The 16,135-nt window shown below is 31.3% G+C and overlaps 1 protein-coding gene across 2 annotated transcripts; it reads left to right on the plus strand.

Moving 5' to 3' along the window:
* Positions 1-869: 869 nt before the first annotated feature.
* Positions 870-16,072, plus strand: LOC138306163 (uncharacterized). Of its 2 annotated transcripts, XM_069246554.1 has the most exons (20): positions 870-983; positions 1,416-1,430; positions 3,433-3,456; positions 4,420-4,434; positions 4,691-4,762; positions 5,038-5,118; positions 6,950-6,967; positions 7,247-7,264; positions 7,552-7,581; positions 8,035-8,160; positions 8,782-8,814; positions 9,065-9,079; positions 10,701-11,318; positions 11,891-11,905; positions 12,327-12,341; positions 12,609-12,665; positions 12,916-12,930; positions 13,351-13,410; positions 14,918-15,550; positions 15,942-16,072. In XM_069246554.1, exons 1-20 carry the CDS (start codon positions 935-937, stop codon positions 15,947-15,949), a joined length of 1,917 nt encoding a protein of 638 aa, XP_069102655.1. In that variant the 5' UTR covers positions 870-934; the 3' UTR covers positions 15,950-16,072. The 2 variants fall into 2 exon arrangements, with proteins under 2 accessions (XP_069102655.1, XP_069102656.1); XM_069246555.1 differs by lacking the exons at positions 4,420-4,434; positions 4,691-4,762; positions 5,038-5,118.
* The last annotated feature ends 63 nt before the right edge of the window (positions 16,073-16,135 follow it).

Below are 16,135 nucleotides of genomic sequence, written 5' to 3' on the forward strand. Positions count from 1 at the left end.
CTGGTTGTGTAGCATTAGTTACGTCTTTTCAATTTTTCAGGATTCGATGTTCAGTACGTCTTCTGGTTTAGACGTTCGGGTTGGACGCTAGACTTCGTCTGTTTTTTGTTATCAAATTATTATTGAAAAGCAATTTTAGTATCAGGTTAAGATCCAACATGTGTCAGTTAAAACTGCAGTTTTAATGTTTATAAGTGTTACTTTTTTATGCTACCTTATTTAGTATTAATTCGGTTCTTCAATATCATTATCCTGCTGGCTCATTTTTACACCGATACATTATACCAGTAAGCTATGGCAAAATTGAATTAATTGAACACTCCGAAAACCGTGACGATTGTTTGTCAAATTTATCGAAACCACGTATGCAAAGTTAAATATTGTACAGTACGTTTAAGATGTCTTCTACTTTATTAATACCAAACTAACTTCTAGAATGAATTGCAATAATTATTTCAATAAATTGCAGATTATGGTTTTAATTATGTAGTAATGTTTAATGGTGAAGATTTATAATGTATAGAAAAACAAATTATTTGTGCAATTGAAGAAATGTAGTTCCATCCAAGCGTTAACATACCAATGTCAGTTGTCGTTGTCCAAATCGTAATTCTCCTACGATTTGACTTATGACATTGAATTATGAAATCAAATACAATTAACATATAAATGGACTATGTAGAAAAATAGCAATTTAAAAATATTATAAAACTCATGCATGCATTGGATGCATGTCATTATATAAAGTTATCCCGTCGTGGGCCTCTCTCTATTGACCAGCGCGGTGAACTGACCAATCCGAGCATCGCATATGTAAATGAGGTATATAAAACAAGGTGATCTGTCGTCCCCTTATCCATAGTGTTCCTGATCTTTGGTCTGTAAGATCTGCCCGCATTTGCCAGTTTCGGATAGTATCGGGAGAGATCTAGCCATGAAGTTAACTCTTATCATCGGGATCGTTATCCTGGCTCTAGCTGTTGGTATGTACAACTTCATCTTTTATTAAATATATTTACATAAACAATTACTCATTGTTTTGAATACCCAAAATGTACAACACATTTTTTATTATTATTTTATTATTATTGATTTTTTTTCAATATTCGAAATTGGCTGAATGCTCTTTCATAATCTTATACTCATATGGAATAACTTCTTATATACATTTTAATAATTCTCTATTCTTTCTTTTTTTTGTAAATGATTAAACAGTATGTGATATTGTTTTCGTGTAAAATATTTGTGGATAGTGTACTACCTCGTATAATACTTACTCATAAACATTTATAGTTAAAACACATCAATAAAAATGAGAAAAAAATTATCTAACATAATAATATACTTACACATTTTTTTTCTATATTTCATACATGTTGCAAATTGTTTTAATATGTGTTTTTTTTTATTTACAGCCAGTGCACATGGAAGTGAGTATAGCCTTCGATTTCCTTCTTTCTTTTACATTTCTATGTCACGAATGTGATTTAATTATATTTTAATTTCGTGTTCTCACAAAAATTATCTTTTTTTGTACACGTAGGCTTTTTGACCATCATCCATTCGAATTACACGTTTATTGGTTTATCATAGATGCTGCTATATACATTTATTTAATCAACTGCGTCCCTTATCTGCCTACCATACACTGCTATGAATGTGTAACGAATTATATGTATGTTTTAAACATATTCACTGTTACCGACTAAAAAATACCCAATTTTTAAACTAAAAATTACTTTTTTGCTATTGAGAAAGAAACTCAGAAAGATACAATGAACACATCATCCGCTGCACGCCGTTCGATTCTATTTTTTCTGGTGTCCGGTTAATGGGCGGAACTCGTGACTACACGATAGTAATAAAACCAAATACGGACTTTTTACCGGGGCTTGCGCTGGCATTATTACACCACACTGTAACACTGATCTGGTATAATCATGAACAATGTACGTGTTGTAGGATCTTAATACACATCGGTATGTGTAAAAACTAATAAAGGACGCCAAATGTCAATGTGTCATTGACAATGGTCATGTACAGAGCGGTTATACAACAGCAACGGAAGTATCTATATTTATAATATAAAACAATATATATATTGATCATATACGGAAATTATAAGTAGCTTGATAAGGTAACTAGTTCTAAGTCGAAGTATTCTTTTTACCTAATTTGACTCCAAGATGATGAAACAGAATAAACTCTAAAATAAACATAGAATTAGACTTAATCAACTAATTATGATGTTTAATGTCATATCTAATTATCTAAGTGTAAACAAAAGTCAAATATTATTTCAATATCCTGGAACCTGACATGTCCTTATGTTGTTAAAACAGTGTTCGTACCTTTGTTACGAAAATTGATTTGATATCCTCTTCATCTTTCATTACATTTAGTAACTTGTTTGTCATTACAAGTTAAGGAATCAATGATTTTCATTAACTTTCTTAGAGAACGAATATAGACTTTGCTAGTTGTTAAATCCCTTTCGATAACTTAAAAAAATTATTGATAAAAAGATCATGAACTTAGAAAACACACTTCCATTTGTTATGTTAAAATTATGCAATATAAGCGAATACAATTTACTGGCATTAGATGAATATACGCGATCGTTTAGAGCTTCGTGGAAAGTATATAATACTTACATTAATCCATTGCATCTACGATAATACAAATTTCTGGAATGAGTATCTAATTAATTAAGGTAATTGACGGCTCTATGAATGGAAAACGAATATGTTGTGTAGAACAGTGTAAAGATTTCTTGAAAAAATGCCACGGTGAAAAGTTATGATTATTATAGGATTTGATAGAATTATAAGGTGTGGGTTTTTTTTTCTTTTGCCTTTTTTATCTTTCTTCTTAACGTATAATCTATGCTATCCGTGAATATCATTAACATTTTCAAGACGATTCTGAATGTACCAGATAAACTTAATCCATTCACGAAATGATTACCTAGTGTCTAATAGAATCGTCCCTATTTGAATTTCACGTACATTCCTAGAACAAACTTGATATTTCGTTAACATGAATAGTAATACATTGATAAAAGGAGTTGTAAGATAACACGTATTAATAAAAAAAATCAAGATTCAATTTTCTAAAACACATTGTCTTGTTGGTGTGATAAAATACTGTTTCTTTTTTTAAAACTTTAATCGAATTTAGTTCGGTTGATCTTGTAATAATTGAGATAAGAAAGTAATATATATGCTTACGCCAATGAGGTTTTTTGTTATATTTCATAACACGACAGTATTTAACACAGATTTTCTAATATGACCAAACTTTTTCTCACAGGGGCTTATTTTCGCGAATTACTGATGGCCTATTAAATCGCTATTCGCATGACAGGATTTGATATGTAAAATCATTACATTGATGAAATGCCAATTTTAATTGTATTTATTTCCTTTACAGTTTACAGACCATCATACAAGAAACGTGAGTAGTAAATGCACACATTGTATTTGTATATGTTTAAATTTTGTTTCATTGTTGTTTAAAGCATTTCTAAACAACCTTGAAATTTATGATACATGTATCAATATCCATAGTGCGAGCCACGTATGGCACAATTTGAAGCAGAGTTATGTCTATAGAGAAATAATATAACTTGGAAATAGTATACAGGTGTCTCATCTGTCAGGAGATCATTATAATTCAATCTATGTGATGTATTGAGTGATTTTTGAAGAAAAGACAAATACTATTTCGAAAATAGAAACACGTCAAAAAATTGCCGTTATACTTTATATAAGCGAAAATGGTGTAGTTTATCAACTGGCAACCACAGGTTTATTTCTGGGGATAAAAATTCTATGAGGAATGCTTGTTCTTAGCTATAAAATGCCACAGCTGACAAGACGTTGTTCTTCGACAGGAACGTGTCAAGTCTTATACACTAACACTGGTTCTTACCTGCATATCGCAGTGATTATATATGGTGACAGACAGGTGCCCTGGGCTAATCTAAAACCGCTGGCTGTCTGTACCGTTAGTGCAGTGTGCATTGTTAGCCAGGCATTGTTCTGCTCCTACGTATACTAATAGGTTATTATGGAAACATAATTTAGATACAATAAATAATTAGTCTATATTTAGGACGAAGACTTTATAATGAAACATAATTTAAGAAACTATCTTATTTTTTTTTACTTCCCCAACCCTTATTATATACCTATTTCAGCACAAATATCTGCTAGATGTAAAGATATGTTTTATTTTCTGTATGTATTATATATATATATAAGTACCAACGCAAATTCTCGAACATAAACCACTCTTGGCTAGATACAATGGAATAGGGTTGATTTGCAATAGGCTAAAAGTACTGGCATAATGCTACTAACAATCACAATATGTATCATTTAACATTTTCTGAATACAAATTTCTTTTGTTTCCAGTCCTTCCTATCCGTAGTAAGTACACTGTAGATATTTTGAAATACTCATAGATATTTTGAAATACTCAAATTAATTTATCATCAAAATAATAAGATTTCCTTTCGTGCAATTTACATTTTTTGAGGCAAATAATAATTTCATTATTTGAAATAACTTCTGGCGCAAATTAAACGAAGTAAATGTAATTATTCGGATAATTATTAAATATAAAAGCTCACGTCTTAAACAATAAAATGGAATAAAATGATTAATTTTTAATTGTTCGTCATAGAGTCGTATGCCAGACAAATAAGAACGTATTATCGACCCTACCTACTACGGGCACAAAATAACTACTACAAAGGTTGGTACTGCGCATGCGCGTGGCATTTATTAAACGTCAATGATAAAAAACTGTTTTATTTATTTGAATTTTAGATTATTTTATAAACAATCTAAATAATTAACTTTTCATTATAATAATATAATTAAATATAACAATACATAGATTTCTTAACTAAGCGTATGTTACGAAAACATAACTTTTCAAAGTCTTTAAGTGTTATTTTGAATATAAAATTCAATAGTAAAAGTATAGTTTCCAATCTTGAGTGCCATATACAACTGTTTGTTCTATAGGCGGTTATCGCAGAAGCTACGGTAACAATAACAGAAGAACCTATTCAGGTTCAAAAATGAGATCACTTTACGGAGGAAAAGGTTCGTTGGTGGCGCCATAGCCGCGTGTACTCGTGTAGTTATGTGTCCCCTAAACATTGTCACATCGCTCCTTTAATTTTCATTAACAGTGCTTATTCTAACAGTAGCGGGTGTGTTACATGCTTTAATTACGTCCATTTTTATTAGTCTGATTTTGTCTGTTTAATTGTGTTGTTTGTTTCATCACTAATTTTCCATAACATTCCATAGTATAACGGTATTTTTTTAGAAAGCGAACCGGAAAAGACAATTGAAAAGGGATTTTTTTAAATAATGCTTGCCTGTAAATCAGCACCTGTTTCTCATTGACATTACTGATAGTTTTCTTCGTTAAAAATTTTTGATTCCGATAAATATCTTAAAAGAACAATGAACAGAAAAAAAAGTTTTTACAAGGTTTTACATTGTTTTCAGCTTATGCCATTAAAGTTAGTTAGTTTTAATATATATCGGATGAAAAAACAATATGGCCTGATTTTCAGACAAATATTGCAAATATGGCATTAGCCTTCTATGTCTATCATTGTATCGGGGGAGCCACAGAAGTCATATTTCATGACTAGTACTAACTTGTGTATTTAGACATATGCAGATAAGTGTCTATGTATCGTACTTGACTATTGTATTTACATTTTAGACTAACTGATGATATTTAGCGACAAATGCGATATAAAATATATGTTATGACAAATAGCGACAGTTCATATACTGCAATGGCAATAAAAATCCCCGGTTAATGACAAAGTTCTCTACAAGCATGGTAACGGTGGCGTTTTATGTGTATCTACAGTGTACTGTATCTATGTTTGTATGACTGGTCAGTGATTGTCCAGTGTGGTCAGTCATTGTTCAGCGTGTCAAATCACATAATGATCAGTTTACTAGCACCATTAGGATGTACTTGTATGTATAACAGATGTCCAAGAAACATTAAGTTCCTCAAGATGTTTGTTTTAGCTTTATGGAAGTAGTAGTTTCCCGACAATCCTGCTGTTTATTGAGATATGCATAGGTTTCCATAGGATACATTTGGTTGTGAATTACTGCAAATGTCCTTATATTAGCGGTTATTTTATATTAGCGCTTATCGCGCTGTCTTTGAATCACAAAGTTATGTATACTGCTACATTGTGTAAAAGGATGTTGTCAGTACTATTTTATATGAAGGACATAAGTCTCTTATTTTTTTTATTAATTTGTTTTTAACGATAAATTCAATATTTATTAACAACAATAATACCTAACTGCCATGCCTTGGCATTGAAAATACAAACAAAATATTAATTAAGAAATTCAAATAAGACTCTTATTGATTATTTTATTCATAAATGACCAAGTGATTTACTGCCCTTGTGTAAATTCCGTTTAGATTTATGTGTGTGACGCACTAACATGTGTTGTAGTATACATTTCATTAACACTATGTCGGTGTATTGATGAAGACAATTCATCCTGTTTAACGTTTAACATTTGTTGCGGGAAAAAAATATATACTTCTCTACGTATATCAAAGCGATATTTCAAAACGCCAACTATAGTCTCCATACATAAGTGATGTTTTTCTAGTCACGTGATTATTAGTATTTGATTAATTAAATTAAGCTATACTATTGATTATGTAATTCGTCTATTAGTATATTTATGCAATTCTTCTATGGGTATATTTGGCAAAAAAATTACATGAATAATCACTACGGTCGATGTAGTTCGGGTTTTATAATTATTATTATTTATGCATTGTTTTAAAATCATTGTTGTTCATTATCAAATCGTGTGGTATATAACGTGTTTAATCCTCATAATTTACATTTATTGTTATTTCACATTACAGTGCCGATGGTTAAACCAAGTGAGTATCTGAAAAAAAAAATTCAAAGAAACAGTGGGAGAATGAATACGATCATCATTTCTAAGATATCATAAATTATGTTACGATTCAATAAATATACGTTGGATATATTAAATGATGATAAACCTGTAAAGCACAAACATTAAAATCATAATAATTTGTTAATTTTCTTTTAAGTTTGGGTTATAAGTAAGGATTCAATTTAACCAAAAAATGTATGATGATATTATGTTAATCACCATTACTCATAAACCGTTTTATTTTATTTTTCCTAAATAGTGACAATCTACAAGAAAAGTAAGTTATTTCCCTTTATAATCAAATTTTAACACCAGAACTTAAGTACTTTTATTATCTGATGAATCTAAAATTCTGAAGTTTCTATTAATTTTAAGAATCACACAAACTTTGAAAGAATTAACGATACAATAACATTGTCTTTGCATAGAGTGTTTGTTAGATATAATAACAAAGTTATAATGGAATTTGCAGTCTCACGACGTAACTTATAATATATACAATTGCTATTCAAAATTTAAATAATTACATGTTTTAATGCTTTATCATTGTCCTTCTTTTGACAGTTCCAATTTACAAGCCAATCATCAAAACTAGTAAGTTTTACTCATTATCAAGATAATAGCATCTCATTTTTTGATATATTTAATATATAAATTATATTAACATACAATTCTTGCGTACTTTCACAAAGAAGTCCGAAAAATAAATTCAAATGTTACGCGAATATTTGTTTTAAACGTGTATATAAATACGCGATTGTTAGTAAAAATCTGTAATCTCATTTATGTCTTCAATAAGTTGATGTACATAACGAAGAGTTCAAATAATGCATGCGCCGAAAACAAAGTTATTAGCAGTATGTAACCAGCAATGTTTAACCTTTATCAATCAGATAATGTATGATTTTCTCAAGTTAAATTTGTATTAACTAAAGAGAACAAAATTCAGAGAGAACAGATTGATACATATATTTTTACTTCAGATTTTCAATTATATCCTAGTTTGATACCTGAATTGATTTATGATTTCCCTGATTTCAATTATAGTTATTAAGAAAGTTCCATACATCAAGGAAGTACCTGTTATCAAAACTGTCTACAAGAACAAATATATCCCCAAGACCGTTAAAGTCGAAGTTCCCGTAGCTAACCCTATCCAGGTACCAGTGGAAGGTGAGTGACAGCCACAATACCCCGTCTTTCTAATAACGTGCTTTCGATATATCGATTTCGAGATACCACAACAACATGGGTGAAATACGATTTAACTTTGATAATTCTAATTTTCCAATAATTGTGACGTCACATTTTGATGAGATATTTCTGACGGCAAAATCACCGGAAAAATTGGACTAATGGACAGTAAATTGTACGTTACCGATGTCGTTTTGGTATTTTGAAATGTATGTATTGATTTAAACATGATCACATGCGACAACTAAAAACATGTTATTTTCATTTCAAATAAGATTTGCAAAAAATGACCAGAAGTTGATTTAATTTAATGATACTTTGATGTGATTAAGGTTGATATTCGCAGTTGTCAATTTTACGCAAAAACGTTTTATTACAGCAAAATGAAGTGATAATTAAACGATAATGAATAAAAAATGATATAATGATGCAAATACATTATTTGTTGCCATGGACATCATACAGTCGCCATCAGAAATCGTCAATTATAAAAATTTTGTTTTTTATAAATTATATCAGTAACTAGTCCAAAAGCTTGGCGTAACTCTTACGGTTAACACATCTTCATAGCTACTCACACTGTTTTATTACCTTTGACAGTACCAACGCCCGTTGGACCAATTGTTGATGACAGTAAGTTTTCTTTGATTATTCTAGATTTCTACGTGAAATGGGTTTTTTTCCATATGAATCATGATTACGTGCATTTTTAAGGATCCAAACCCAACAAATATCATTGTTGTAGTAATATTTTGTTTAGTTTATTTAAAATTAAATTACTTTCTATCATGATAACATATTATATTGCTACTCTCTTTTGTTTGTTTTTCCGTCGCTTGGTAAATAATATTTCTAACTTGTCTATCTTTTCTTTATTTAACAGGGCATGGTGGAGTTGGTGAGTTATCAAAATAATCACTTCCTATCATATTCCATTTAAACGAATATATTAATTCAAGCTAATATTCTACTCTCTCTCTCTCTGTCGCTCTGTCGCTTAGCTGCAATCGATATTTTTTTCTTTAACTTCTAGCGTTATAATTCTACTGATACATCTACTGCTTATTGCTTTAACTATCCTTCTTTTCATAACACAAACTAATTTAGAGTCATACAAACATAACATTTATACAAAACAAACTAACTCATAAATATGTATCACTAATGATACCAGAAGCGTAGTGATGTCATGTTTAGCGTGCACTAGCGCTTGGAACATTGCGCGTTTCATAGAAGAATTATGCGTCATCATGAAATCATCGCCTACCGCTGTTGAGGAGCACTGCGCCATCTTGCCATCCACATTCCTACTAATACACGAAACATATTACTAACGATACCACCAGTGTATTAATACCAAGCTTAGTACTAGCGCTTGTACTAATGCGCACTACACAAAAAATATATGCGCGCCATCATCAACTCATCGACCGCAGCTGAAGAGAAGCACTGCGCAACATCAATCGCTCGAAAATCATCCACAACGCAGCTGCGAATTAACATCTTGTGGGTTATAGGAGGAATAGAGGCCATAGCTACGGACTAATCGTTACTTATTATATGTCGGTCGATTACAATGTAGATTAAGGTTATTATTATGTAATATACTTACGTAACTCTGTATCATTAACAAATTTATCTTTCATAATCGTTATTTCCTGAGCTTTTGTGTTAGATACAGTGATATTATATGGGTAAACCTGTAGAATAGTGTTAGTCAACAAATCTCAATAAAGACCCATTTTGGCAATGGAATCGTTGAACAAATGGTATTATCTTAGTCTTTAGTTTAACTGATGAACCTAAATAATAGTTAACATTTGGACTTTACTACCATCATAACTCATTTATCTTATAGTATATATCAGAAATCATACCAATAAGGGTTAATCGGTACTCTTTGTAACACAAATCTACTAATACTAATGCAAAATGTAAAATTAAAAAAAGAAGCAAAACGAACCGATGTTTTGAAAAGATTTTCGACATACAAATATAAACCAACTTCGATTTCCGGCATAATTAATAATGTACTAATAGTATGCTAAATAGCTAGCTCATCTTTATTTCATCAGAATTAACGTAATCATTTCAATTAATCCGGCAATTAATTTAATCAGTCGTATGGAATATATTTCTATATGATTCGTATGATGAATACAAACTAATATGCTAACCATAGTTTTTGTAGGTGTTTAATGTAACACTAACAAATGATGACTAAAGCAATCAGAAGTAAGTTTAGGAAAATAATAAACATTTAGGGTATTATTAAATAGCATATCGTAGTAAATATTATTTTATATAATTACAGTTTTCTTCGTTGCAATATTCAGTCATATGAATCATGCAATGTTCATGATAAATGATGTCCAAAAGAGACTTAAATAAATAAAATAGAGCTTTAGGCTACCATCCTCTTAATAAATAGAAAAAATTAAGGCAAATAATTCTAGTAAAATGAAAGATTTTGTAATGAGTTATCAGCCTTGTCTTACTTCCGCTGTTCGTTGGGTCAGGTATACACAAAAGTAAAGTAAAAGAAGAAAGTTCAAGTAGCGGAAGTGGAGATATTAACATCGGACTTGGAATCGGAATAGATGGGGTGGGAGTCGGAAGTGCCGGAGATGCAAAAGGAATCGGTATTGGGGGCGGAAATATAGACATTGGTGGACCACAAATTGATATTGGAGGCCCAAATATTGACATCGGTGGTCCAGATCAGGGCTTTGGCGGTCCAGGCCTGGATATTGGTGGTCCAAACCTTGATATGGGTGGTCCGGATTTGGGTATTGGTGGACCAGAATTTAACAGTCCTAGTCTTGACCTGGGAGGGCCGTTAGCACCAATGCCAGGAATGGATTTCGGATTCGGTGTAGGAGGAGTTGACGGAGGAATGGGTATGGGTGTCAGTGACATCGGAGCAAGTGTTGGTGGTGGAATGGGCGGGAACCATGGAGGTGCTGGCTTTGGAGTAGGCGGAAACGAGCTAGCTGGAGGGATCGGATTTGGCGGCGGATCACAGGGTGGAGTCGGTGGAGGTGGTGCTTTAGACACATCCGGTGTGGGTATTGGTATCGGACAAGGTGATGGAAGTTTCGGAATTGGTATCGGTCGGGCCATGCCACCACCAAGAGGTATGTTGTCGATCGCACACCGAGACATCCTACATGTCATACATCATCATTTTTCAGCATCTGGTCAAAAAAATCAAAAGACATGCCATATTACATCCGGAAGCACTTTTAACATTGCATCACCTCTGTCTGAGAACATTTAAACATGACTTACACTGTCATTAAGAACAATACATCATCTGTTTTGCTGTATCACACTCTCTCTGTTTTTCTCCCACTGTTCCTCACTTTTTTAATTTTCTGTTTAATAATGTAATTCAATAAGATAGTTTCATTAAAGATTTTGCAGATATCGCCTTTACAGGACGACATATTTGCTTCAGTTATGTATACTTGGTTATTAAATAGCCGTCATATTTATCTCTCAGTACACCTCTTAGCTGAAAAGGATAATAATTGAAAGTTAAAATAAATTATGTCCTGAAATATAACATTGTTTTAGAAAAAAAGGTTATACAGAAAAATTAAGTCATATTCATATATTGTAACCAAAGTATCTTTGTAATGATAAAATAAAACAAAATAAAAAACCGATGATATATTATTAAACAATTTATTTGTTTTAATTTTAGATACTCTCATCGTCTGTAAGTATAATAACAAATAATCATATTGCTACGTATAAAACCTGAAACATATTTCACTCATTTATTAAAAAAAAAATCCCTGATATTCTCCTAATTTCACTATTTATCATTTTTCCCTATATATTGTCAGAGGAATTCATTCCACTGAAATGTTCAATAGAAAACAAACTATAAATAATGTTAAAAAGTTATGCATTTTTAAAAAGAATCCCTGATATTCTCTTAATTTAATTTTTTATCGTTTTTCCCCCCTATACATTGTTAGAGGAATTCATATTACATTTCACTGAATTATCCAGTAGAAAACTATAAATATTTATTAAAAAGTGTTACATTTCAAATTGCATTCTATGTAAATTGTCATGATATGTTTCAAATTAAACCCCAGAAATAATATATCTTTTCACCCTTTAATTCACAGCTGACGCTGATCATGGTAAGTTTATTTATTTATCTATTTATGTATTTATTTATTCATTTATTTGTTTATGTTTATTCATTTATTTACCTTTTTATTTTGTGAACTATATGTGAAGTAAGGCGATCACGTTATCTTTAAAATACAGTTAAAATGCATGCTAATACATATCTTTCCATTATAATACTTAATAAAATCGCCAATAGCTATCAATCTAAGGGGATATTACTCTATTTCCAAAAGCTGACATTTCAGTATGACTCATGTTACATTTTGTGTTTGCAGTAAGAATCGGAGATCACGACTTCAGGGGTAACGGTAATGGCAGGAACCTTTTTATCCGTAAGTAACAAATATATCATTGTATATTTTTTTTATTTAAATACTTTTGAAAACTAAAAAATGATAAACTCATTTATAAAATTATTGACATAAAAATATATGTTTCTTATATCAGTATTAACGAAAGAAAATGGGCGTTTTGATGGATATACATGAAGTAATGTGGAAAATACTGATTTAATCACACACGTATATACGTTTCATATAAAGTAAGCTATTAATAATATTATACATTTTTTCTGTTATTTAGATGATGCTGACCACGGTAAGGATACATTTAAATAATTTGCATGACTTTTATTACTTCAATTTTGTAAAATTCACAAAGTATTGGTCGCACAGATCACGCTAGTTAACTATAATTATATATTTTTGTAAAGGTATCTCATTGTTTGCCCATGTACTATTTTATGCTCAATGTGTTATATTCCAGTTCCAATAATGCTTCTTTTAAAGTTCCGGTAAATAGTTTATACTTGCAACAATGAGGTCACATAATTATCGCTATTGTTACCGGTGAGATTTAGACATGCTTCTCCGCAATTTATTTTTATGCTGTAGTCAATGCTTACTGCTTTGGTTAGGCTTGCTTCACAATTTCCCTGTTAATTCTTGAAATTAACATGACAGTTAAGGGGCGATAACTCTTGCAATATATAGACGTTGTCACGTGGTTGGTTAACAGTTACAGGAGGGGGTCATCAAGGATCACTTGGCGGTGGTAGTGATGGTTTCAACAACCCCGGTACGTCATTAGAAACCGCACGTGCAAGCTAGCGTTATATATCATATATATTATATATATATATATATGCCTTATGTATGTTATATATAAAATATATGCATTTATACAATAGCTTTGTATGTTACTATAGCATAGTATATTACCTGTAATTTTACTAAATCTATATAACCATTGCACTACTATACATTTGTAGCATACCAAAGTATATGTAGTTGTTTTTTACTAAATGTATATACATGTACTTACATTACTTATCCGATGTAAAGTATGTTTTTAAAGCTGACGTAGGAATGGACTTTACTTATATAACGTTATTTACTAATACTTACACACCATTATGGAATTAGCCAATACTGCTATGAGATAGATACAATGCGCTGTACTGAATTTCCCTATGCATGCTGACTTACTAATATCATTTGCTGTATTCAACTGCTTGATTTTTACATGCTATATTGCTTTGCCATGGGAAATACCTAAACTTGATTAGTAGAAAATTAGAAGGAAATGGATAAGTCACCAGATATGTCTAAAATCAAACGTCGGAAGGAATAAATACAAACAAATATTTGACCATTTTCATATGATAAATATACTAAATATGAAAATAAAAGTTTATATATTTTTACCAATTATTTGTGTCTTAATATTACAGATCGGAAGCCAATACTAGTGTGCGTTTATGTAATATAGTAATCATTAATGCTACTTGCAATGAAAATATATTTTGGAAAAAAAAACTTATTTCAAATTAAATAAAAGTTCCATGCCCCGTCCCGGATCATAAAACAATAGTTTTTCAATTACAGATTTCATTTTGTGCATGCAAATTACAGTGAATATTTTTATTTCAGAACTAGCACGTGTCATTTTCAGATAATTTAGAATGGATGTGCATGCAATATATAGACAATTGATTGATAATTAACAATATGTATTTGTTATTTCAGTGTAATGATCATAGTTCATTAGCTTACCTGACCAATATATGAGATAAACTTACACCCCTACAATAAGCATGTTGAAAATAATTTTAAAGCATTTTTTCTCCTATTGGAAAAAATAATTTCATAGCATGGACGTAATGCTTAAATCATTTTTAGCTAATTACCAATTGATGACGCATGCGCATATTGGTAAATACATAGTTGTCAATATAGTGGAAAAGAGATGTTTGTAAAAATAAACGAAATTGATGTTATGAATTAAATATAAATAGTGTGATGTGTATTAAATGATATTCAAATTTAAAGATAGCATTTTTTTAATGGGAGATCGATGATATAAAAAGGATAAATGTACATACATAGAATAAAATATTTGAATGAACTGCGAAAGGAAGTTGCCAAATTTAGAGTTGGTATTGCAGAAAATGATAAAAATGATTTTTTTTTCTGTGATAATAATTTGTATTTAGTCCTAACTTGTCAATCTTGGAGTCGATGGAAAATATGAGATATATCTTTTACATACTATTGATTTTTGTTATTAATGATTCATATTTTAGTTGCCATTTTTGGGGTTGACAATGGTGGCAATGGAGCCATTGGCAATGGCAACGGTTTAGACGGTGGTATCGGTCTAGACGGATTCGGCAATAATGGTGGAATCGATTCCGGACTCGGACTCGACAACGGACTCGGCGGAATAGATGGAATTGGAGGACATGATATCGGACACAACGGAGGTTTCGACAACAATGGAGGATTCATCGACGGAAATGGCGGCTTTGATAACGGACTCAACGGAGGATTCATCGATAATTTCGGAAACGGAGGAGCCATGGACAAAGGAATCGGAGGAGGATTCCCCGACCCAATCGTAGGAGGAGGTATCGATGGCAATGTCAACATCGTGAACAATGGTGGAATCGACAACGGAATCGGAGGTCCTATGGACTTTGGAGGACATGGAGGCTTCGACAATGGCGTTGGCATTGACAACAGAGCCAAGGCCACTACTAACGTAAATGTCAACGTCAATGCCAAATCTAACGCTCACGGAGTTGGATCAGCTGATGTTGGAGTTGGTGGACCAGTTGACATTCACCATGGACCAATCGATCACGGAGTCGGCCACGGAGGTCCCATCATTGATGCTGGTCATGGGGTACACACAGGAGGTCTCATTAGTAAAAAACGTAAGTCCATAACGTTTAAAACAGTTTTTCAGTCATACCTTTGTGATTTAGGATTGTCTTTACATGTGGATAATTGTTAATTAAGTAAAGAAGACATCGCTTTAAACCTGAATATTAATTTATGCCTCAACTACCTTCTTGGATAAAACACTGTCAAAGACGGAAAGTTCAAACAAAATTATATAGCAATTTCAACAAATGGTAATGCTGCAATTGTAAAGGCAAATTGAAATATGTATTAGTGTGAAGGTAAATGTGAAAGCAATAAACAGAAAATACAAAAAAAATACAAAACGATATATAAACTTAATAATAGGTATAATTAGTATTACTGCTACAGTTTATTTATTATTATCACATACTATTTATGGCATTCTTTGTTACTTTGCAGATATTTGAGTGAGTTTCATACCATTGAGGAATTGAGAGGGGCCATACTACATCTAGGATTATTTATGTTGAAATCATCTGTTGTATAATTTAACAAAATATCATTTTGCATATAAAATCATGTAAACAATATTTTTGCTTGTTGTCTTTCTTTTATGTTGTCGTAATATGCATCTACATGAATGTTTTTTTATT

This window comes from Argopecten irradians, chromosome 13 (assembly GCF_041381155.1).
Source record: "Argopecten irradians isolate NY chromosome 13, Ai_NY, whole genome shotgun sequence".
NCBI lineage: Eukaryota > Metazoa > Mollusca > Bivalvia > Pectinida > Pectinidae > Argopecten > Argopecten irradians.

Excerpts from the sequence above, each read along its gene's own strand:
- LOC138306163 (XM_069246554.1), top strand. The coding sequence starts at position 935 with ATGAAGTTAACTCTTATCATCGGGATCGTTATCCTGGCTCTAGCTGTT. Across the intron at positions 4,763-5,037 it reads ACAAAATAACTACTACAAAG|GCGGTTATCGCAGAAGCTAC; the intron begins GTTGGTACTGCG and ends TTTGTTCTATAG. Across the intron at positions 13,411-14,917 it reads TGATGGTTTCAACAACCCCG|TTGCCATTTTTGGGGTTGAC; the intron begins GTACGTCATTAG and ends TTCATATTTTAG.